This window comes from Abramis brama (assembly GCF_963993115.1).
Source record: "Abramis brama genome assembly, chromosome: 1".
Classification (NCBI taxonomy): domain Eukaryota; kingdom Metazoa; phylum Chordata; class Actinopteri; order Cypriniformes; family Leuciscidae; genus Abramis; species Abramis brama.
The window spans coordinates 50,625,282-50,650,410 of record NC_139963.1 but is presented as its reverse complement, the minus strand read 5'-3'; the positions used below and the strand labels follow the sequence as shown (position 1 = coordinate 50,650,410).

Below are 25,129 nucleotides of genomic sequence, written 5' to 3'. Positions count from 1 at the left end.
ATCGTATCTCAGCCTGCCTGACAGACATTTCTGGCTGGATGAAGGACCATAACCTTCAACTAAACCTTGCAAAGACAGAGCTACTCGTGGTCCCGGCCAACCCAACACTTCACCACAACTTCACCATTCAGCTAGACTAATCAGCTGGCCTTCCAGCTTGCACAGTCAAACCTCTGCATCTGATCCAGAATGCAGCAGCTAGAGTGGTCTTTAAATGAGCCAAAGAGAGCATGTGGTACTCCTATCTTCACAAAATTGCACTGGTTGCCAGTTCCCGCTCGCATCAAATTCAAGTCACTGACGTTTGCCAACAGAACAACCACTGGCTCTGCTCCCTTTTACTTAAACTCATTTCTTCGGACTTATTAGCCATCCAGGAACTTGCGTTCTGCAAGTGAACGACGTCTTGTGGTGCCATCTCAAAGAGGCACAAAATCTCTTTCTCGGACCTTTACCATGACTGTTCCCTGCTGGTGGAATGATCTGCCTAACTCAACCAGAGCTGCTGAGTCCATAGCCACTTTAAAGAAACGGCTGAAGACACTTCTTTTTCGACAGCACTTGATCCAGTAATACTAACTTTCTCTTCTATTCTATTCTGTTCTATTTAAAAAAAAATGAGCATGTACTGCGTTAAATTAAACTGAGATGGGTCATAGCATATCGTTATCCTACTGTTAGTTTAACTGCTTCTACTGTTCTCATTTGTAAGTCGCTTTAGATAAAAGCGTCTCCTAAATGAATAAATGTAAATGTACTTTTTTCCCTCCCATCCCAAATATTTTCCACCATCTCCCTTTAGGGGCTCTGTAGAAATGAGCTTTCAGTGGCCATTTACAGGAGATCTGAAGACATCAGCATAATAAATGAGGTGAAAACAGGAACTATTGTCATGAAATAAAGAGTGTTTTCAGCAGATCTGTTAATATTGATGAGCCTCAGACTATCAACACTCATTCAACAAGCCATTCAGGATCATCAGCAGATCATCTCACTTTATTCTGAGTGTTTGCTGTTAGAAACACATTATTTGAGTCTGGATATATGACAAAAGCCTATAAAACTGCTCAATTGAAAGATGATGCTGATATTTCTCTCAATATGACATGGATAAAACACCAATACTACAACAAACAAACACTAATGTCACTCATCTTCAACCACTACAGCTGCATAACTATGAACTGAAACATGGTTTGATTTTATGATAACTACATTCATTGTATTAAGGTAATTAGATCTCTAACACGTAACAGTTTTTATGTGCAGAGACTGACAATCTTCAATGACAATTAGATGATTATCTTTGCTTAATGTTGTGAACAGCAGCTTAGCTAGTTATATTCCTTTTGCTTCTCTGTTTTATCTCGGGGTGCCCATCATGAGGTAACTAGAGAGTACGTCAGCTCCAGTCTGGATCCAGCCTCTTATGAAGACTTGAGATGCCCAACACCTGTGAAGAGACCAACTCTTGACAGGACTTAAGATGACGCCAACTCTGAATCAACGTGATCTCAAGAGAATACGTGTGCATTTTTACATAAAGTGTGATTATACCACATGTACATTATGTACACATATGTATGATTATGTAGTTGTAAAGTTAGTATAACTTTATTATTATAAAAAACATCATTGAATCTAATTTAAATGTTTTGTCGTGTTGGGGCAGGGCTTTTTACATGTCTCAAAAGTAACAGATCAAATTGAAATATTTATGGACATTTATAGTATGAGTTACTGTTGCACTTTCTTTTGTACTTTTGTATAAAAAAAACTGACATTGTTGTTTTATCAAATGTTTCCTGAGGTAAATGTTATGTGACATTGTTCTACAGCTGTTTTATTGACCCCTTTGTTTGTTTGATTTGTCGATGTATGAGGAATATACATTTCGGTAAGTTGTAGCCTACTGTATCTTTCAAAAGTGTTAATTCGTGTTTATTTACTATTAGTTAGAGATGATCTGTTCACGTGCCGCTAGGGATCTGTCGCGTCACATTTACAAGCAGCAAAACTGTATTGTTTGCATTTCGTAATAAAAGTGACAGAAACTGAGAGCTGAGATTTTTTTTATATCATAAGTAACCTGCTCTGTCTAGTCTGTCGGTCTCCGTGTCCTCTTTGCTTCGCGATTTTTCTGTGTGTGAGAAAATGGATGTGTGGCGTGAGAGCGTGTGGAAAGTGTCAATTGCGTGTGTCTCACGGTGAATGCATGAGAGTTGGCAGCTCTGTGGTTTGCATGAGAATTGTTTACTTGAGGGTAATACTTGTGGATTCTGTTGAAAGAAATATTTGACTTTGTTGGTTAAATTATGTTGAAGCATTCATCCTTTCTTTAAAAATAAGGAAAGCAAAACATACAGGTAATTGCTGAAAATATATTAATTTCCATAAGTGTGTGAGGGGAGGGGTTATTACATTACACAAAGTACATTCAGAACTACAATAATATAAACAAAAGAAAACGTACAGCTTTGTAGTTTGCCAACAGTTACATAAATACTTTAAAGCTTTCCTGTTATCTGAATGGTATTTTAATAGGTTATATAGCCTATTCTGATTTCACTTTGAAGAATAAAAAAGGAGTCTGGTTTTACTCTACATTTGCATGTATGTATATGATATTTAGTGAAAAATGTTTAGACTTCAGTCTCGCCAAGTCAGAAAACGAAATGAATCCAGCCCTTTGGGAGATTCAGCTCGAAGGCCGGTCATTCTTGCGTGCATTCGTGGATCGCTGTGTGTGTGTGAGAGAGAATCTCTGGTGTGCATTTGTGGATTGCTTTGCGTGTGTGGATCTCTCGTGTGCATTTGTGGATTGCTTTGCGTGTGTGGATCGCACATGCAACTGGTAACGGACGTGACGTTTCCGGACAGCGTGAACTAGGCGGTTAGCCAATCACAACACACTGGGCCAAGCTGACCAATCAGAGCCCGTTGTGGATTTCTGAGGGAGAGGCTTCTTATAACCAGTAATACATCAGACCGTTTTAGGAGGAGAGACACAACGGTGCAGATTTTTTTTTTTTTTTTTTTTTTTTTTTTTATGAAGCATGAACACATGTTAGACTGCACCCCATAAACACGATCAAGCCTTCGAAAAAAGCTAATCAACCATCCATTTAATAGCTGCTGAAAATACTCTTTATTGTGTAAGTCTTGGAGGCTTGTGCTATTTTGAACCAATAATAGGATAAAACAAAACAGTTGAGGGAGAATGAGCATTAAGTTTTTGCGAGTTATTGAGTTATTGTTGTTCTTTAACATATGTTTCAGTATCTAGATTTTACATTAAATACTTTAATATTAAGTTCAGCACAATTCTGTTCAGTTTATAAGTACACTAGATCAGTAGTATGTAGTGGGAATAAGTGTGTGTGTGTAGCAAATGGCACAGATGTGTGTTAGAGGTATAAGAGACACAGTCCTCAATCTGCATAATGATGATATTCCCTCGCATCTGATTCACAGCATTACTGTGGTGATGAAGGCCATTGTCTCTCGTTTAATTCACATGTATAGCCTACTTCTAAACTGATAACTGTTGTACTAGGGCAGTAAATATAGTTCTACCCATTTCACGTCAATAGTTCCTGTTTTCACCTCATTTTGATGCTGATGTCTTCAGATCTCCTGTAAATTGACACGTAAAGCTCATTTCACTGCTCCAAGACTAAGGGTATCTGTTGGTGACAAATATGTGGCTACGTTTTTCTGTGCAAAATCCTGTGCAATCAAGCCCGTGAATGTCCTTGTAATTCGCTTCAACCTTTCCGACCTTCATGAAAGATTATTTTATGGAAGGTTCAAGTGGTGTGTGTCTGTGTGAGTGAGTTTTAAAACTACGTTCAGAGTCGATCCAGAATAGTTGGAGAGAAAATCCTGATGCATCCGTGTGTGGCAGGTGGGATACAAATTTACAGGGCTTGAACCCAGACAATTAGCAGACTACGCCCCGATGGGATTTACACCCAAAATTAGTGATTTTATTCTAGCAAGGCACTCAAGTTCGTAGATGGATTAGCCAGAGACAGTGGTCCAGTACAAAAGTAGATTTTTATTTTTAAACTCAAGAAACACTCACACAATAATTCGCTCCACAAAGTGTTTGGATTTCACAGCAAGGGAATGACCACACTTGGTGAACACGCAGCCACAGCACACCCCAAGGGACCCACCACCGCAAGGGGCACTGCTCCCACTGGCAGCTCTCAGCACCTAGACAGAGGGGGACAGGTGAAAGTTAAACTCAAATTTTCACCCACGCAGGTTACAGTTACAGCAGAGTGCTGCACGGGTTCGGGTACCCGCGGATGCCTGTATTTCAAGTTTATAAAATAATTTAAAATCCATATCAGTTTATTTGTGCCTTCACCCTCCCAGGAGTCTCTCACTTATATCACAACCGCGCGCGATCTGCCTGCAGTCGTCGAGATGGATGGACTTCGGCTGAAGTTGTCCTTGTGTTAATGGTCGTGTAATAATATAGCAAGGTTAGATGTTATGGGAAGAAGGAGGCAGGAACCGGCGAACGTTCAATTATTTTAATAATAAAAAAAGAACAAAAAACGAAAAGTAAAAGATAGCAACCCCTCATGGACGACTGCTGTCACAAATAACAAAAACACAAACACAGGCCTGTCCTCTCTCGTCCTTCACTGTCGTCGCTCCTACTTTTAAGCTTCCGCTCCTCCGTGAGAGATACGAGACCGATCACATCAATCACGCCACCGGTCTCGCGCCGTTCTCTCACGGCCCTCGACCTCGTCCTGCTCGCCACAAATAACTTCTGTATGACCTGGCAATAAACATTGTTGTAATTGTGTCTATAATGTGATATGCTAAACTGATTTTATTTCGGGTGCGGGTCGGGTGGCGGTTCTATTTTAAGGGTCGTGTCGGGTTAATAAGTGCTGCTGATGGTAAACGGTTTGGATGCGGTTTTAAGCACTGCGGGTACGGGCGGGTGCAGATTTACAAAATCGGTTGTAGGTCGGTAGGTAGTCAGCTAGTAGGCCACCTGTTCAGCCCATGATAGTACTAGGGCTAAGACAGATAGTACAGAGATTGTACAGAGCCTCCTAGCTCTGGTTGTTATCCGAGAAATTGGAAGCTTGTTAGTAGATTTTCTCTCCGCCATCATGCTTTGTACAATCCAACACTCCTGCAAACTTCAAGCTTGTGCATGTGATATTGTAAGCACATGCGTGAGGTGGGTGGGTGGGGGGGATCTGTGTCGTGTGCGCGAACTGTGATTGACAGGCAGATTTCACACAGCCCTGCGCTGACTGGACTAGAAGAACCGGGAGCAGTGGATTTTTGCCAAACAAATACCGGTAACAGGCTCTAGGTCAGAGGTCTTCAATCCTGCTCCTGGAGGGCCACTGTCCTGCAGAGTTTAGTCTGCTTCAGCACACCTGCCTTTGAATACTCAAGGATTTGGAAGAGCTTGATGAGCTGATTCAGGTGTGTTTGATTAGGGTTGGAACTAAACTGTGCAGGACAGTGGCCCTCCAGGAGCAGGACTGAAGACCTCTAGGTGGAGGTAGAAGCACGAGTTTTTTCCAAAACCATCTGATTTATGTTGTTCTGTCGGAGCATAGTTTCGGTTTCAGTAAATATGATTAAAAAAAAATCTTTAAGTAGCTTTAAGTAGCCTACCCTGACCAACAAGACGAACAGAAACTTGTGACCGACATTTTAGAATTAGCAGCTAAAAACGATGGATGCGATTAAGCAAAAACAACAGTGGTCTGAGGAGGAAACAAGCTGCTCTCTTGCACTCTGGTCCTCTGCAGAAATCCAGAGTAAATTAGACGGGGCTTCACGGACGAAACCGGTTTTGCAGCAAATTCAGTGAGAGAGAGATGACTGCAGCGGGGTTCAACAGGAGCATCGAAGAGATTAGCAACAAACTTAAAAAACTAAAGAAGGATTATAGGGACCACAAATAGGACCTCGGTCGAAGCGGCAATGGTCACCCACATCGGAACCCACATTTCGACGTTCTCGACTCTGTCCTCGGCGATAGACCGGCATGCCAGGTGACCGTGGCACTGAACTCGGCAACAATAATGCTCGGGTCAATGGTGGATGATTCGCTGCAGCAAAGTTGCACTGATCCTGGTAAGTTCTGTTTTTACATTATTTTACTTGTTCCCAGCCTGTGTTTCTCAGCTGTTCAGCGAGGTACTAATTTCTCACATCAGTGTTTGCAATGTTGCTAGCTAGGATTGTATTATCTGTGATTTCATTGTATACAGTATGCTATCACAGAACAGTGTATAAAGTGTAGTGGACAAAAATCTTTGTTAAAAACACTGTCTTTGTGTTTTTGTTTATAGAATTGTCTGCCATCAACGACGGTGATGACAGCGTTGAGTTACCGCCACCGCTGGGCTGCAGCTCTCCCGCGCCGTCGTGTAGCAGCTCTGGAGACGCATCTTCAGAACGGGGCAAGACTTGGTGTGCAAAAGGTCACATCATACACTATGCAAACATTGAGATGTGTGTATATACTGTATATATTACTATCAGGTACTGAAATAATGTTCATATTGATTCTTCATTTAAATTAATTAACCGCAATACAAAATGCTTTGATATGTAACAATTAAATTTGATTACACTACCTAAAACAAAGTAAAAGTCTAGAAAAAAACTGAAGTTTAAAATAGAATGTAAAGTCAATCTGACATTAACTTGCTATATACAATATAATGTTGATGATCTATTATGGGACATGACCAAAAGATGAAGTGATAGTGATGTAGTATGATGATATATACCGGTCACAAATAATATTGAATCATGTAGCAGATGCAGACGCGTAATTCCCTGCAGAAAACACTTATTCACAATGCTATGACAACACACTGATGATCTGTCATCTGCTATTATTGTTGTACACAGGAAAAAGGAAGAGAGACAGCACTTCGGAGCTGGTGCAGTATTTGGAAAGGGCAGATGAGAGGTTCCAGCAAAGAAATGGATGATGCCTTGCGGCGGGACATGAGAGCGGACACACAATCTCTGCTTGGACTCACGGGGCGCATGGTGGCTGTAATGGAGGCTCAAGCACAAAAATTATTGCAAATAAATCAAGTCAAGTCAAGTCACCTTTATTTATATAGCACTTTTTTACAATACAGATTGTATCAAAGCAGCTTCACATTGATAAAATGAAAATAATACAACAAAGTTTGTTTCTAGAAGAAAATTGCATCATTGTCCACCCTAATTAGGCAGATCAATAATACCGTTGAATATTAAATGTCCCCAACTAAGCAAGCCAAAAGCCAAGGCAACAGTGGCAAGGAACCAAAACTCCATCAGGTGACAGAATTGAGAAATAAACCTTGGGAGAACCCAAGCTGCTAAATTAACTATTTACAATTTTATTTTCATTTACATTTATTTCACTTTACATTTAGCAAAGTTTTATCCCCTTAACAGGCAAAAATCGTATACGGTTTGTGTGTGATTTTCATAAGATTTTTAGGTATTTTCATATGAATAAAGAATGGGGGGGGGGAGTCTTTTCTATAAAGACTTTTCTATAAAGAAGTCTTTTCTATCAGAAGTCTTAAAGACTTCTGATAATAGGTGAATAGTGGGCCTGGAGTTGATGGCCAAGCCATAATGCCTGAATAAAGGCTATAATGGCTGAATTCAAACAAAAGAATATTTATAAAAGAATGTCTCATGTTGGCAGCAGTGTGAAAGGGTCATCGATTGAGGACCATAAAGCAAGAATTGAGCTCCTGGCCAGACATTAGTCAAACAGGGGTTTACAGGGCAATACAATATTTCATTAGCATGTTATCAGCCTTCTCTAAAGCTCACATGACATGCTCTAATGAAATTATTCACAGAATGCATAGTTTTAGAGATACAAGGGTTTATTCAATGGAGGAGAATATAATAAATGTATGACAGTTCAGATGTCCTCAAAACACAAACGACAGTGTTACAAAAATATGGCATTGGTGTATTCAAATAATCACTCGTTCCCGACATTAAACGCATCATTAATGCAGCTCTGATGTCAGCCCCTTCTGCGTTAGCATGCTCAGGTAATGTCTGAACAGGAGGCTCAATGTTTACAGTCCTGTCTGGGTGCTCTTCAGTGAAATTATCACCATTTTCCTCACAAATGTTATGGAGCACACACCGGGTCAGTGCCATCCTCTTGCTCAGCTCCAGCTTGCAGTCATTTCTTTTTAGGAGGCACCTCCATCGTCCTTTTAATCTCCCAAAAGATATCTCCACAAGCGATTGCTCAGCCTGTATATGTAGGTGTGTTGTTCAGGGGTCAGTCTGCCAGTGTCTGAAAAGGGCTTCATGCGCTGGATCACCTATCAGGAAATGTCCAACATCACAGCCAGAGATGGTCACTTTGTTTTGCCCTACTAATTCTCCGTCACTTAGGACCTCCCACACATGTGACTGTCGTAGCACTCTGGCGTCATGCACACTCCCTGGATAGCCAACACAAACATCCCAGAAAAGACGTTTGCCATCCACAACTGCTTGCAGAACAATATAATGCCAGCCTTTCCGACATAGAAATAGTCTTGTGGATAGTCCTCTGGTGCAATACTGGAATGTGACTGCGATCAATTGCACCGACACACTGGAACTCTCCAACGATTATTAAAGAAAGTGGCCATTTCTAACAACTTGTCAGCATCAGGAAATCTCCGGTGGACGGGAAGATGACTGTGTTGCAGAATTCCTGAACACAATTAAACAGTGCTGAGGCCTACTCCAAAAAGATGGCTGATTGTCCTGTATTCACCACCCGTGGCCAGTTTCCAGATGGCAATTGCAACACGTTTTCGGATTGGGAGACAAATGGTAGGGAATAAATAATCTTTAAAGACAATTGTTACATGTTTGTCTCTTATTAAGTAATAGAAAATTGTTTGCCACCACAACGCCCATCACTGAATGAGATTGATCTGTTTAGAGTCTGAGCGAGAGAGAGATCTCGTTGGTACATTTTGTTTGTGAATGAAATGATTGAGAGTACCGGGTAGGTCGTCATTTAGCATGTGAGTCAATCTCATTCAGCAATCCGTAGATGCAAAGCGCAGGTATAGGTACTGTGCACATACGATTGTTTATTCATACTTAACATGGAACATAACTCAACGTTAAACATAATCCCAGATTTATGAATGTGTAAATGTCTGACCAAAACAATTACATTGTTAATTATGCAAGAAAACCTTCGTACTTTGGTCATCTGAACCACTTATTTTGACTTATTTTATTAATTTAATGAGTAAATTAGAAACATTTTAATAAAGCCAAATAATTTTTTTGTTACAAGTAAATACGTTTGTTGACTTAAGACATAAGACACTATTTTTCACCACCTGTGGGCGTATTTATGTAATATGTATACTGAACAAATCAATGAACGAATCATTTTGGTGAACGAACTGAAAGTGAACGAATCTCAAAGTGAACGAATGGTTTGAAATTGTGCCGTGCCGTACCAGGCTCAAGTGGAAACACAATTGGAACCTTTTCTGAAGGTGGAAAAGCAGCTTTTGTTTCTCAGCACATAAAGATGAACTTCTTACCGTGATCTCAGACTGTGGTGATGTGGTTTCTCCACTGCATGGATCTTCATGTGTATCTTCAGCTGACTTTTAAAAGAGAAACTCTTTCCACACTGATCACACGTGTGCGGCTTCTCTCTGCTGTGGATCCTCTCATGTGATTTCAGATGTGATGACTGACTGAATCTCTTGTCACAGTGTGAACACTTGTAAGGTTTTTCTCCAGTGTGAATCCTCTCGTGCAGTTTTAAACATTTCGCTGTCATAAAAGTCTTCTCACACTCAAAGCACATGTACTCTCTCACACCAGTATGAGTTTTCTGATGTCTGTGTAAATATTCCAGCTGTGAAAAACACTTTCCACACACAGAACATGAATGTGGCTTCTCCTTCATATGAACTGTCAGGTGTGCCTTCAGGTGTGATGCCCGGGGAAATGCTTTGCCACACTGATCACATGTGAACGGCTTCTCTCCAGTGTGGATCCTCATGTGACTTTTAAGGTTTACTGATTGACCGAAACTATTCCCACATTGATTGCATACATATGGCTTCTCTCCTGTATGAATTCTCATGTGACTTTCAAGGTGTGTTGATCGGCCGAATAACTTTCCACACTGATCACATGTGAACGGCTTCTCTCCAGTGTGAACTCTCATGTGACGCTCAAGATGATGATTGCGTGTGAAACTCTTTCCACACAGAGTGCAGGTGAAAGATTTCTTGGCTCTTCTTTTCTTTAAAAATGTCTTTTTAGTCTTTGAGCGACTCAAATGTTTTTCTCCAGATTTGACATGATGTTCCTCCTCCACTTCACTCAGTTCTTCACTCTCCTCATTCTCTTCCATTAGCTCTGAAATGAAAGAAAAATAAAATTTTCTAAATAATCAAAATAATTCAAAGAGAGAAATATGGAGTGAGTGGAGATAAAAATTATCCCAGATTTAACAGACAACTGCTAAAAAATATAATAATTTAAGACTTTTTATAAATTAATTAAACATCCCTGAATCTTTCCATTAATAAGGTACTCTGATCTTCCAGTTATTTTAGGCACAAATCCCATGTTTCTGTAGTGAACTATTAAATATGTTTGATCAATGACACAATTATCTAACATGATATAAACATAAAAATATACAATACTACCGTATTTTGACACTAACTTTTAGATTGATACATAATTATGTTAAAAACTACTAAAAGGTGTTAAAGTCCGCGTGAACCGGAAGTTGCGAACGACTTTTCTCCAGTGTTGTGACGTATTTCCCAGTGAAAAGGAATATTGAACAGAGGGCAGGGTTTTACTCTAGCGCTCCTCCTCTCCATCTCTCGCTCATAGCAGACTAACATTAACGGTTTGAGGGGAGTGGTTAAGCGTTGCCCAAACCAAGCCGTCAAACATACGTCATCAGGGAAGGTCCTCCAATGCAGAGGGGAGGGGCATTTTCAGATTTTGATTAAAGATTACGAAGCCAAAATTTTTTTTTGTGTGGATTGACTTGCATGGATGAATTGTTCACCACAAAACGATCAAATTAGGCAAACAAAGTAAATATGGCCAATTTTGATTTCATGTGGACTTTAATTATTATGGGCCGTTCACACTAAACTTCTCCTTCCAGTGACTTCACATGCTTGTGGGACACAAGAAACACAAGATCAAGTGAATTTCAGAGCACAAATGTTTGCAGTAAAGCGGAGTAGATTGTAAATTTGTACATTTTGGAATGATTATTGTTTGTTATACATGTTTGTAAAAATACACACAAAATTCAGGTCAAAATTCAGGTAAAATTGTTACAAATTGTAAAGCATATATAAAATAAATATGAAATAGCATTTAAATTTAGTTTGACCTGTTGTTAACAACAAATATGAAACCTTCCCTTTAACAATCATGTTTAAAAAAAAAAGCAAAACAGAAACTTTAGGAACCATTTCACAGTTGAATTGTTTGTCTAAAACTGATGAAGTGCTTGAATGTTTCTAACATGAATGTTCTTCAGCATCGTGAGTAAATGAAGAATAAACACCAACCTCTTTGTTCTTCAGGATCTTCAGTGTGTTTCATTCTGCAGGGTTCTGGATCACTCATGTTCTCACTGTCCTCTTTAATAAACTCAGTCTTTACAGATTTCAGCTCTTTCTGACGCTCTGTGCTCGTCTTCACTTGTAGATTGATGGGAATATTCCAGCATTTATTGGAGAATTACAGTGGGAGGGGCTTTACTGATGATGTGATTGCTGTGGGAGGGGCTTCACTGATGATGTGACTGCTGTGGGAGTAGCTGATCTGCCAAAATCTAAAATATATAAATAACAAAGTTTTTTTTTTTTTTTTTGCTCATAGATATCAGAATATTATAATTTAAATTCTTCCAAATATAATAGTAAGAAAAACAGTAGAAAGCATAAACAGGCTAGTAAGCAACAAATACCCTAAGTCTGTTGACACCAATGAAATGAGCTTTAAGTGTCAATTTACAGGAGATCTGAAGACATCAGCATAATGATCATGAAATAAAAAATGTTTTCAGCAGATCTGTTAAAATTGATGAGCCTCAGACTATCAACACTCATTCAACAAGCCATTAGGGATCATCAACTGACTTTATTATGAGTTTTTGCTGTTAGAAATAGTGTCAGGATATATGATAAAAGGTTATCGTAGGGTATCCAAAAAATAAAAGTATAAAATTAGTCAAGCAAATCCAGAGTCCAGTCTCAAACATACAGTGTAGCCTACACCTCAAAGTTTGAGCATTTCCATCCCAGCCTGAAATAGGCAGCTGTAGGTGTTTTATAACCAGCATTAGAGCAGTGATGTGTAAACTGAATTTGGTGTGTTACAAAGACATAGTCATAGTATAATACATAATATGCAAAGCATATTGTTGTCGTGTTGTAGTATGACTAGTAGGACATAATTGATGTGTAAACTGAATTTGGTCACACTACAGTGTTTAAAGTTAATTACTTTTTGTAGTAACACTTTTTTGGGTTTTGCACTTTGCAGACTTTCCCTCAGGACGTGTCTCTCCACTGCCTGCTCATAAAGATAATTTGGAAATAGCTGGCATTTGTGTTTGAACAAAGTTTAGCTCAAGAGTTATTGATCCAGGAAGTTCAGATCTGTGAATATATTGACAACTTTACTGAACTCCATGAACCGCATTGTTAACGTACGGATCTCTGAAACACTGCCAGCGGGACATTAAACAGGACGTGTTTGTCCGAGCTCACAATAGGTTTTGCGAGGGAACGCAGATTTCTTTGCGAAGGACCGTAAAAGTTTTGAGAGGGAAATTAGATGTTTTGCGAGGGAACCGCACTCCCAATAGTTCAAGTCTTACCTCTAAGGTATGTACTTTAGGGTTTTATGGAGGGGTGTGGTGTCTAAGACCCAACATCTAGCTACTGGAGTGCTACTGGAGTGCCTCAGGGCTCAGTGCTGGGACCGTTTCTCTTCTCCATCTATATGACATCACTAGGATCTGTGATTCAAAAACATGGCTTTTCCTATCACTGCTACACTGATGACACACAACTCTACCTCTCATTCCAGCCTGACGATCCGACAGTAGCCGATCGCATCTCAGCCTGCCTGACACACATTTCAAACTAAACCTTACAAAGACAGAGCTGCTTGTGGTCCCGGCCAACCCAACACTTCACCACAACTTCACCATTCATCTAATCAGCTGGCCTTGCACAGTCAAACCTCTGCAACTGATCCAGAACGCCGCAGCTAGAGTGGTCTTTAAATGAGCCAAAGAGAGCATGTGTCACTCCTCTCTTCACAAAATTGCACTGGTTGCCAGTTCCCGCTCGCATCAAATTCAAGTCACTGACGTTTGCCTACAGAACAACCACTGGCTCTGCTCCCTTTTACTTAAACTCATTTCTTCGGACTTATTAGCCATCCAGGAACTTGCGTTCTGCAAGTGAATGACGTCTTGTGGTGCATCATCTCAAAGAGGCACAAAATCTCTTTCTCTGACCTTTACCATGACTGTTCCCTGCTGGTGGAATGATCTGCCTAACTCAACCAGAGCGGCTGAGTCCATAGCCACTTTCAAGAAACGGCTGAAGACGCTTCTTTTTCGACAACACTTGATCCAGTAATACTAACTTTTTGTTCTATTCTATTCTGTTCTATTTTAAAAAAAAGTTTGTTTTTTTTAAATAAAAAAAAATTAACATGTAGGCTACTGCGTTAAACTGCGTAGATTAAACTGAGATGGGTCATAGCATATTATTGTCCTACTGTTAGTTTAACTGCTTATATTGTTCTAATTTGTAAGTCGCTTTAGATAAAATCGTCTCCTAAATGAATAAATGTAAATGTACTTTTTTCCCTCCCATCCCAAATATTTTCCACCATCTCCCTTTAGGGGCTCTGTAGAAATGAGCTTTCAGTGGCCATTTACAGGAGATCTGAAGGCATCAGCATAATAAATGAGGTGAAAACAGGAACTATTGTCATGAAATAAAGAGTGTTTTCAGCAGATCTGTTAATATTGACGAGCCTCAGACTATCAACACTCATTCAACAAGCCATTCAGGATCATCAGCAGATCATCTCACTTTATTCTGAGTTTGCTGTTAAAAACACATTGAGTCAGGATATATGATAAAAGCCTATAAAACTGCTCTACTGAAAGATGATGCTGTTATTTCTCTCAATATGACATGGATAAAAAACCCAATACTACAACAAACAAACACTAATGCCACTCATCTCTTCAACCACTACATCCACATAACTATGAACTGAAACATGGTTTGATTTTATGATAACTACATTCATTGTATGAAGGTAATTAGATCTCTAACACCTAACAGTTTTTATGTGCAGAGACAGACAATCTTCAATGACAATTAGTTGATTATCTTTGCTTAATGTTGCGAACAGCAGCTTAGCTAGTTATATTCCTTTTGCTTCTCTGTTTTATCTCGGGATGCCCATCCTGGGGTAACTAGAGAGTATGTCAGTCCAGTCAAGTCTTATGAAGACTTGAGATGCCCAACACCTGTGAAGAGACCAACTCTTGACAGGACTTCAGATGACACCTAGCCTGGGAAAACCCAGACTACTTCCGGCGAATTTTAATTCTCTCTTCAGGATAGTCTGGAGAAGAGCCCATTCAAACTCATTTCTGTGCCGGCGAAATCGCGGCACCAATCACAAACGTTTGGGGAGGGATTTACATGATGACGACAGCGCAGCGACGCTGAAGGAGTTCTCACGCAGTGAAAAATACATTGCGGAGCAGAGAGGAGACTGACAACACGCTGGCAGACAGGACAGAGCAGGCTACTTTTCGGTTACGTTTGATATTAAACATATTAAACAAAGTCTCAGCTTTCAAATTTGGTAATTTTTTAAAAGAAATTTGAACAATAAATACCGTTTTGTTGCTCTTTAATGTGCCGTGACAAATCGCTGTAGAGCATCAGTTAAAGCTGTTCTTGTGAACCGATCATCTCTTCCTTCTAGTTAATTTATAGCCTCAAATAAACATGAACAAACATAAGAAGGAATGTTGTTTTAACCACGGAAAGGCGTCAGTACACTCCGTTTTTCAAGTTCAAATCCTGTTAATCTACTCTCTCCTGACTGCTTTGTCGGACAAAATGGCGGATGGCGAAGTATGATTGGTCAGATCACCTGTCAATCAAGCTGAGCTACGTCGGTTGGTGACGCCCCTTTGGAAATGATTTGTCTACATAGCTTCTCCAGACCCTACACTCAGTTTCAACTGAGAAGGGTCTGGTTTTAACCAGGCTAGATGACACCAACTCTGAATCAACGTGATCTCATGAGAATACGTGTGCATTTTTACATAAAGTGTGGTTATACCACATGTACATTACGTACACATATGTATGATTATGTAGTTGTAAAGATAGTATAACTTTATTATTATAAAAAACATCATTGAATGTAATTTAAGTGTTTTGTCGTGTTGGGGCAGGGCTTTTTACATGTCTCAAAAGTAACAGATACAATTGAAATATTTATGGACATTTATAGTATGAGTTACTGTTGCACTTTCTTTTGTACTTTTGTATAAAAAAACTGACATGCCTTTTATTTAACAAAATTGTTTCTGGGCATTAAGTTTTAAAGAGATATATTTTTAAAATATTATTCATATATAGGCTACTTTTTTATATTCCTATAGATGTATTTGTTGCACTGTTTCTTATACAGTTAGCCTATTGCTAAACTAAAATACAATTTTCAGTTTGATGTTATGTTTGTGGCTGTGGCAAAATAATATATTACTGCCAAATGTATGCCAGATAATACAAATACTCTAGTTTATGGTATGTATTTGTTCATGTTTTATTAAGGGATAAGTCTGAAACACGGCATGAAATAATTCTAATAATTCACTCAGGGCTAGTAGCAGCTATACAGCTGTATTACAGACACACACACCAGTGTTGAGAAGAGGAAGAGTTGCTGCATTAGAGTCATAACGTGGATCTAAGCGAGTTCACACCAGATTCACAAAAAAAGTTTGTCCTGAAAGATGGAGCAGTTCCCACTTTAAAAGCAGAAGCTGAGGTTTATGGGTCAAAACACGTTTTATGCTTTGCCTTTGTTGATGTGTTTTCCATCCTATATCGTTCTTGTAGCAACGCTGTTTCAAACACATACAAACTTTATTTAAATCCCACCAGCGATCGTTGAATGATGGTGTTAAACATTTTCTTTACTGTGGTACAACCATGGTTAGTCTCGTAATGTGCTCATGGTTCTGACAACAGATATTTGGCTACATTCGTTTTGTGGAGTGTGTGACTGTGTGTGTGAGTGCTGACCAAATTGTAATATTATGAGGTAGAACGATTGTATTAAATGCATGGATATTTCTGCGTGTTTTAACATAAATAGCAGTAGCATTCACAAATAACCGCGTATAGAAAAAAAAAGAGATATCTAAACAAAAAAACATACCTTTCTGAAACGTCCTGTAACAGCCGTTCGTGCACAAGTTCTGCTCGATTCCTCTCCACTAATATTCTCTAAGTCTGATTCGGGCTGAAATTGATAAGGCAATATCACTATAAAGTGCCTTTGGTGTCCTCATCAGAATCGCTCAGTCATCATGAACATAATGCAAAATAATGAAATTCTGAGGTTGTATTATAAATGGCCAAACACTTACACACATACAAGAACAATGATATGTCTCTTGAAATGTGTTTTTCTGATTTTATACCATTTTCTTTGATTGGATGTGTGCGATTTTGGCATGTCCCACACGCTGTTCAGCTAAGTTCAGTGAGTGTAAAAAGTGGTTAAATTACATAAAATTAAAATACTTTTTTAATGTACTTATTGTTCTCAGCAAGCTATTTAATAAAACAAGTCATTTTAATTATGTATATTTTATGTTCATAATAATATTAAGCAGTTTGCATGTGTCCCTGAAATTGCTGTCCACCCTGTCATTATGGGGTAAACGCCCCTTTAAGAAACCAACTGATGTACTCAGTGACATCCCCTCCCCCCTTTGGTCTTTCTTCAGTGGATGTTAAAACATCTGCAACACACACAGTAAGAATCTACACTTATATTTCCTAATTTTCATCATATTGTGTTTGTAGTTGCGTGTTGTCAAGCTTAACATGTCCACCCTGTCATTGTGAAATATTAGTTAATATAAAAACTTTTCATAAATTCTAAATATACATTTTAAACAGTGCACAGTCAGCTTCAACAGTGAATCACTTTGCTAACTGCTGTACACCATGTGCTCATTAAATACTAACTTTAGCCAAAAAATGTCCACCCTGTTCCATGACAGGGTGGACATTTGCAACTCCTGAAAATCAGTCTGAGCCAGGCCCCTCCTTCTTCTATATTGGTTAAGGGTTTCTTGAAGTTCCTGTTGTTTTTCTAATGTTCCCCCGTTCTAGTTCACCCATTAAAGCATTCCACCCTGTCACTTTGTTGTCCACCCTGTCATTTTCAACTTTTATGATGAAAATTATCTAATTATTTTAACAAGTTAACAAAACCTTGTGTGTGGTTTCTTAATAAACAAATGAGGGCAGGTTAGTATTGTTTTAAAGTTTGACTAAATATCTTTATTGTTAGATTTTATTTAGAATAGAATGTGCAACTATCGCATATTTTATTGGGCAATATATATTTAAGCAGTAACTTCATTATTATCAAAATACTTTTAATATTAACTAAAATGTTTTGGTGGGAAAGGGACACATTATCTTTTCACAGATCTACATTTTATAATCACTATGCAGTGACAATTTATTTATTCTACTATGAATTTGTCCATGACAGGGTGGACATATTTTATGGTTTGCTCGTATATTGTCAGCTTGCAGTTAATTTATAAAAAGTGCTGGAGCTTGACCAATATGCATTTCTAACAGCCTAATGTCTCCTTAATACAACACATATGAAGTTAAATGGAAAATCTCAGATTTTTTTTGGAAATTGTGAAGTCTCAAAGGCACTTTATGGTGATTTTGACCCGCCTGTGTTTACAATACACCGAAGCACATGCAACTGGTAACGGACGTGACGTTTCCGGACAGCGTGTACTAGGCAAGCTGACCAATCAGAGCCCGTTGTGTATTTCGGAGGGAGAGCCTTCTTATAATCAGTAAACCATCAGACCGTTTTATGAGGAGAGACACAGCAGTGCAGAATAAAAGTAGATATGAAAAATAATGTGGTTTTTTTTTTTTTTTAATGAAGCATGAACACATGTTAGACTGCACCCCATAAACACAATCAAGCCTTCGAAAAAAGCTGATCAACCATCCATTTAACAGCTGCTGAAAATACTCTATTGTGTAAGTCTTGGAGGCTTACATTGTTATTTTGAACCAATAATAGGATAAAAAATCTGACTCTAATATAAGTAATCTGACTCCATTGAAGTTATTGTTGTTCTTTAACATATGTTTCAGTATCTAGATTTTACATTAGAATACTTTAATATTAAGTTCAGCACAATTCTGTTCAGTTTATAAGCACACTAGTAGATCAGTAGTATGTAGTGGGAATAAGTGTGTGTGTGTGTGTGTAGCAAATAGCACAGATGTGTAGGCCTATTAGAGGTGTAAAAGACACATCAGTCCTCAATCTGCATAATGATGATTCCCTGCATCTGATTCACAGCATTAGCATACTGTGATGATGAAGGCCATTGTCCCACGTTTAATTTACATGAATAGCCTACTTCTAAACTGATAACTGTCGTACTAGGGCCGTAAATATAGTTCTACCCATTTCAGGTCAATAGTTCATGTTTTCACCTCATTTTGATGCTGATGTCTTCAGATCTCCTGTAAATTGACACTTAAAGCTCATTTCACTGGTCTAAGACTAAGGGTATCTGTTGGTGACAAATATGTGGCTACGTTTTTCTGTGCAAGATCCTGTGCAATCAAGCCCGTGAATGTCCTTGTAATTCGCTTCAACCTTTCCGACCTTCATGAAAGATTATTTTATGGAAGTTTCAAGTGGTGTGTGTGTGAGTGTGCTTTAAAACTACGTTCAGAGTCGATCCAGAATAGTTGGAGAGAAAATCCCGATGCATCCATGTGAGGCAGGTGGGATACAAATTTACAGGGCTTGAACCCAGACAATTAGCAGACTACGCCACGATGGGACTTACACCCAAAATTAGTGATTTTATTCTAGCAAGGCACTCAAGTTCGTAGATGGATTAGCCAGAGACAGTGGTCCAGTACAAAAATAGATTTTTATTTTTAAACTCAAGAAACACTCACACAATAATTCGCTCCACAAAGTGTTTGGATTTCACAGCAAGGGAATGACCACACTTGGTGAACACGCAGCCACAGCACACCCCAAGGGACCCACCACCGCAAGGGGCACTGCTCCCACTGGCAGCTCTCAGCACCTAGACAGAGGGGGAAAGGTGAAAGTTAAACCGAAAATTTCACCCGCGCAGGTTACAGTTACAGCAGAGTCCTGCACGGGTTCGGGTACCTGCGGGTGCCTGTATTTCAAGTTGATCCAATAATTTAAAATCCATATCAGTTTATTTGTGCCTGCACCCTCCCAGGAGTCTCTCACTTATATCACAACCGCGCGCGATCTGCCTGCAGTCGTCGAGATGGATCCTGAGGAGTTGACGAAAAGAATAGCTAGTGGAGATTGTTGTGAAGTTGTCGACAGGGTTGGCCTTTTGACAGCTTCGCCTGAAGTTGTCCTTGTGTGAATGGTCGTGTAATAATGTAGCAAGATGTTATGGGAAGAAGGAGGCGGGAACCGGCGAACGTTCAACTGTTTTAATAATAAAAATGAACAAAAAACAAAAAGTAAAAGATAGCAACCCCTCACGGACGACTGCTGTCACAAATAACAAAAACACAAACACAGGCCTGTCCTCTCTCGTCCTTCACCGTTGTCGCTCCTACTTTTATGCTTCCGCTCCTCCGTGAGAGATACGAGACCGGCGTCGCGCAGGTGTTGCTCATATCAATCAAGCCACCGGTCTCGCGCTGTTCTCTCATGGCCCTCGACCTCGTCCTGCTCGCCACAAATAACTTCTGTATGACCTGGCAATAAACATTGTTGTAAGTGTGTCTATAATGTGAAATGCTAAACTGATTTTATTTCGGGTGCGGGTCGGGTGGTAGTTCTATGTTCTATTCTGTGGCGTGTGCGCAAACTGTGATTGACAGGCAGATTTCACACAGCCCTGCACTGACTGGACTAGAAGAACCAGGAGCAGTGGATTTTTGCCAAACAAATAACAGGCTCTAGGTCAGGGGCCGTATTCACAAAGCATTTTATCTTACCACTAGGAGTACTCCTAAATAAACATGTTCCAGCGAGCAAAAGCAACAGGCGAGAGGAGATCATGCGCAGGGTTTGAATGAGCTCGCGAGTTCCTGTTTCCTCGCGTGTAGATCTGTAATCCTCTCACAAATGTCTTTTACTTCGCGAGCCAGCATCAGTTGTGCGCTCCGTTAATTTTGTCATTGATTTGCCGCCAGTCACCATATGATTTAACCAACAATCGAGACTGAACAACTAACGGTAAGGCGACTTATTTGGGTCCTAAACATAACAACTTGTATTTAAATGACTTGATCCGTAACTTATTTGTTTTCTAACGCCTCTAATACTCGATAACACGAGCTGATGCTGAACGTGCGCCTGTTTCACACACACTCTTTTTGCAGTGCGCACCTTACTTTAAATACTGTAAAATAAGACTGTAAAACAATAGGCCTACAACATTGCAGTAAAAAGTGAAACACAGTAGGCCCTATATAAAATAAATTGTTTCACGGAACGATCGTACTACGTTACTGAAACACGTGTTTTCCTTTCGATTTCAGGCCCGGGGCGCCAAAGAATAATGATCAGGATGGGTAAGAAACAAGTTAGAATATGTAGACAGATGTATGGGTGAAATGTTTTATTTTGCCAGTCTAACAAACAAATCACTGTTCTTTAAGATGTTTCCCAGATAGCAACATTGTTTCGGCCCGGATCCGGCCCACATCTGGCACTTGTGGAATGCGGATCTGGCCCACATGCGGCGTGGAATGACGGCACTTGGGCGGACCGCTCCTGTTTGCCAGATCTGGGCCACAAGCAGGCCATAGCAATGCCACATCTCAGCCAAGAGCAAAGAAATAAACCAGAACTGGACCTTATCTGAGCCACAAAGTCTGTGTATATTAAATATGACAGGCTGATCTCATGAAATGGCGTATGTATGACACGCCAATTCGATTTCCATTTTTGGCGTGCTATCAACACGCATAATCGCTTTTCAGCGTGTTTATCAACGCCGTTGACTTAACGTTACATTATAAATATGACCTACCCCAACTCCGTCCCTAAACCTACCCGTCACTGGGGTTAATACCATGTATAGATTATAAATGTAAGATCCCTTAACTGTACTCCCACACCTAAACATACCCATTTTATGGACAATATTAAAATGTATAATCACAATAATTAACCTTACAACACAACATCGATTCACAAAATACACCAATTTTATTAGCTTGATGTAATCCAAACCTTCAGAATCCATTATTTGCAAGAAAAAGATCCAAACTCAGCCCTTTATCCAGTAATCGTCATCTTGACCGTAAACGTCAAACCCCGCGCTTGTTATGAATTCAAATTCAAAAATTGCGCCCTCAAGAAGCGTTACGACAGGTTACTATGGTTACGGCAGTAATATCAAACGCTCATTGGCTCTTGCCTCGCCTGCTTCGTCACAGATTGCGTCATGCACATTCACATTTGAAATGAAGCGCGCACTGCCGCGCAGGCGGCAGCCCTCAGAGCGAACCGAACCGAAGACGGATTAACATTTTCATGGATTTGAATTAATAAGTTAAATTCTGCTCTGTTACCTCATACAAAACCACTGCCAGAGAGGACACATCGTCACGTGAACAACTTTTGGTACCGATTTTGACATTTTCTCATTAAATAAATTATTGTGATTATATTTGTCTGTCTGTTGTTTTTCTTTATAATTGTAGCCTACGTAGTTTTAAGAAATGGTTATGATTAGATGGTAGGATTAGCAAACGTCCGGGGATAATGGTACGTGTAAGATTCACGCCTGAGGCTGTTAAACTGTAGGGCTGGGCGATTTAAATCGCGATATTGTTATGCGCATCTCGTCAGTAAAGCCGGTTCCTTGATTAGTAGTAAATCACCATCACCTGCTTTCAGATGAAGCGGCATTTAGGGCTGAGGAGATAATTAAGTGATTAATTTAGTGATGATTGAGCATTATTGAAGACACCTGATGTTAACAAGCAGAATCACTGAAGGAGAAAATCACAAATTGTAAGTTACCATTAAGGTGATGGGTGTTTGCTTTAGTTGGGCTCTAGACCATTATCTGTTTCCTTTAATAGTTACTGCTGTTTGTCTGCTGTTATTGATTTATAACAGTTAAATGAACAAAGTAAAATGTTATCTTAGTGTTGGTTATGTTTTGACATAATCATACTGTGATCTGAAAAATGAAACATATTAAGACAGTTTGGTGATTCTTCAGCCTATGATTATCAGGACTTTACTTATAATTAAAAATATTTAATAAACATTGATCTGATCAAAAAGATGTTCAGACATATTCATTTAAAACACAAACATCAATAATCAGCCTGTGAATCTCAACAATGGTGACAATAATAAAGCATGTTGCAGTGGCTGCCACCAATCACAACTCATTAATGGCTCCCATCATGCATTGCGGTATGAATAAATTATGATCTGAATTGTCTATGTAATTTAATTTTCCTCATTGAATATTCTGCTCCTCACCATTGTTGAGATGCATAGACTGAATCTTGACATCAGTGTGTGCCTAAAAGAATGATTTTTCTTTTAAAAACTTTTTTTTTTTTTTTTCTTAAAGAAATCCTTTATATTATATCAAAAATTCTGGCCATTTATTTAGACTCACAGTTATGCTTAAACCAACAACATAAATCGAATTCAGATAGAAGGATCTTAATGAGCTCAGTGATCAAGTTCAAATGATGATTGTCATAATATATCCAACACAGATCACTTTTTATTCTTTGTTCAACTGGCAGTTTTAACTCAGATACAACCACCAAACAAAATCTAAAGTATACATAAAAGGGTCAGAGCCCAACTAAAGCAAACACCCATCACCTTAATGGTAACTTACAATTTGCGATTTTCTCCTTCAGCGATTCTACTTGTTAACATCAGGTGTCTTCAATAATGCTCAATCATCACTAAATTAATCACTTAGTTATCTCATTAACTTAAACACTCTTGAATGTGGACTCATACACTCCCAGGGGTGTTAATTTAACACTGGAGGTTTTGCTGTGTACAAAGAGCCGTAGTTAACTGACAAGCTGAGCCATATCGCATTAAAAATCGTTGGCGATACGTCCGCGATATTGATGTGATTTGGCTCAGCTTGTCAGTTAACTACGGCTCTTTGTAGTAAATGCCGCTCCATCTGAAAGCAGGTGATGGTGATTTACTACTAATCAAGGAACCGGCTTTACTGACGAGATGCGCATAACAATATCGCGATTTAAATCGCCCAGCCCTATTAAACTGTGACATCTACACGTTTTCCAAAGGGGACCAACATGATTAATTTCACGTACATTTTGCTCCGTTTCGCTCGGACATTTAACGGCGTAGACATACACGCGGAAGATGACGATTCGTTTCGGCGTGAACATACACGCGGATAGCTCAAAATGCGTATAAATAACACGCCACTTTTGACTTGAAAGTGGCGTGTATGTTTACGCAAAGTCATGATGTCATGTTGCATATGAAGTCATCTCAGCCTTAATAAGCCTGTTAACAAGCAGAATCACTGAAGGAAAGAAGAGAACAGAAAAAGAGACGAGCAGAAACACAAGAACTACAACTGACTTCAGCCACAGCCTTAGATGAAATCAACTGAAGAGAAAAGAAGACATTAAATCTGTGAAGATCTCAGCAGAGGAGGATTAAACAACTCCACAAACAGCATTACCAGCTTCACTTATTACTAACCAGACTGACTTTATTTCTGTCAGACGTCTGAAGTTTTTATTGAGAATTAACAGTGGTTTAACTCTAATGTGTTTCTTTTTTAAGTCACCATAACAGTGATTCATGTTTCCATTAGTTGGGCTCTTAACTCTTAGTATATCTTATGTCTTTTTTGGCAGCTGTGACGGTGTGTTTGTCAAACACATTTGCAGCAGTAAAGAAAGCTAAAGTGAAATGAGATCAGGTGATGATGGTTACCTGTTGATGGCTTTAATAATCATCATGAAATAACCTTTAATCACTGATGTTTTTTGGACTCTAACAATTGTGTTGATCCATTAATATTTTCACATCACAAACCCTGTGTTACTGCAACATGAGATCCAGCAATAGTAGAACAATCAGTTAGAAGACATTATCAAACATGAGTACGAAAAAGTCAGTTTAATATGACACACACAGACATCAACTATCAGCGTATAAATCACAACAATGGTGACAATCAAATGTACTTTGCTGCAATGCATGCTGGGTACCAGCATAGTACAAAACTCCCAGCATGCATTGCAACATGAATAAATTATGCAGCTGAATTGTCCTATAATTTTGTTTGATTCTAAATATTTGCTTTTATTTTTTGCTGTTGTTTTTGTTATGAATTATTAGCTTTTCAGTGATGTTCTGAATTAATCTGTTTATCTAAATATTTGTGATTGTCACCATTGTTGAGATTCATACGCTGATAGTTGATGTCTGTGTGTGTCATATTAAACTGACTTTTTCGTGCTCATGTTTGATAAAGTCTTCTAACTTATTGTTATTATATTGCTGGATCTCATGCTGCAGTAACACAGGGTTTGTGATGTAACAATATTACTGGATCAACACAATTGTTAGATTCCAAAGACATCAGTGAAACAGGCTAATTCATGATGGTTATTAAAGCCATCAACAGGTAACCATCATCACCTGATCTCATTTTACTTTAGCTTTCTTTGCTGCTGCAAAT

The 25,129-nt window shown here is 39.1% G+C and overlaps 1 protein-coding gene across 1 annotated transcript; it reads right to left on the bottom strand.

The window, feature by feature from the left end:
- Nucleotides 1-4,041: 4,041 nt before the first annotated feature.
- LOC311066594 (uncharacterized protein) lies at nucleotides 4,042-15,212 on the bottom strand. Its single transcript, XM_084087857.1, has 4 exons — nucleotides 14,990-15,212; nucleotides 11,616-11,881; nucleotides 9,597-10,428; nucleotides 4,042-4,221 (listed from the first exon to the last, which is right to left on the bottom strand). Exons 2-4 carry the CDS (start codon nucleotides 11,671-11,673, stop codon nucleotides 4,215-4,217), a joined length of 897 nt encoding a protein of 298 aa, XP_083943983.1. The 5' UTR covers nucleotides 11,674-11,881; nucleotides 14,990-15,212; the 3' UTR covers nucleotides 4,042-4,214.
- Nucleotides 15,213-25,129: the final 9,917 nt, after the last annotated feature.

What these genes read in the sequence shown, in the direction of transcription:
- LOC311066594 (XM_084087857.1), bottom strand. Translation starts at nt 11,673, where the DNA reads ATGAGTGATCCAGAACCCTGCAGAATGAAACACACTGAAGATCCTGAA. An exon ending in AGATCCTGAAGAACAAAGAG is followed by an intron (nt 10,429 to 11,615) that starts GTTGGTGTTTAT and finishes CTTTCATTTCAG; the next exon opens with AGCTAATGGAAGAGAATGAG.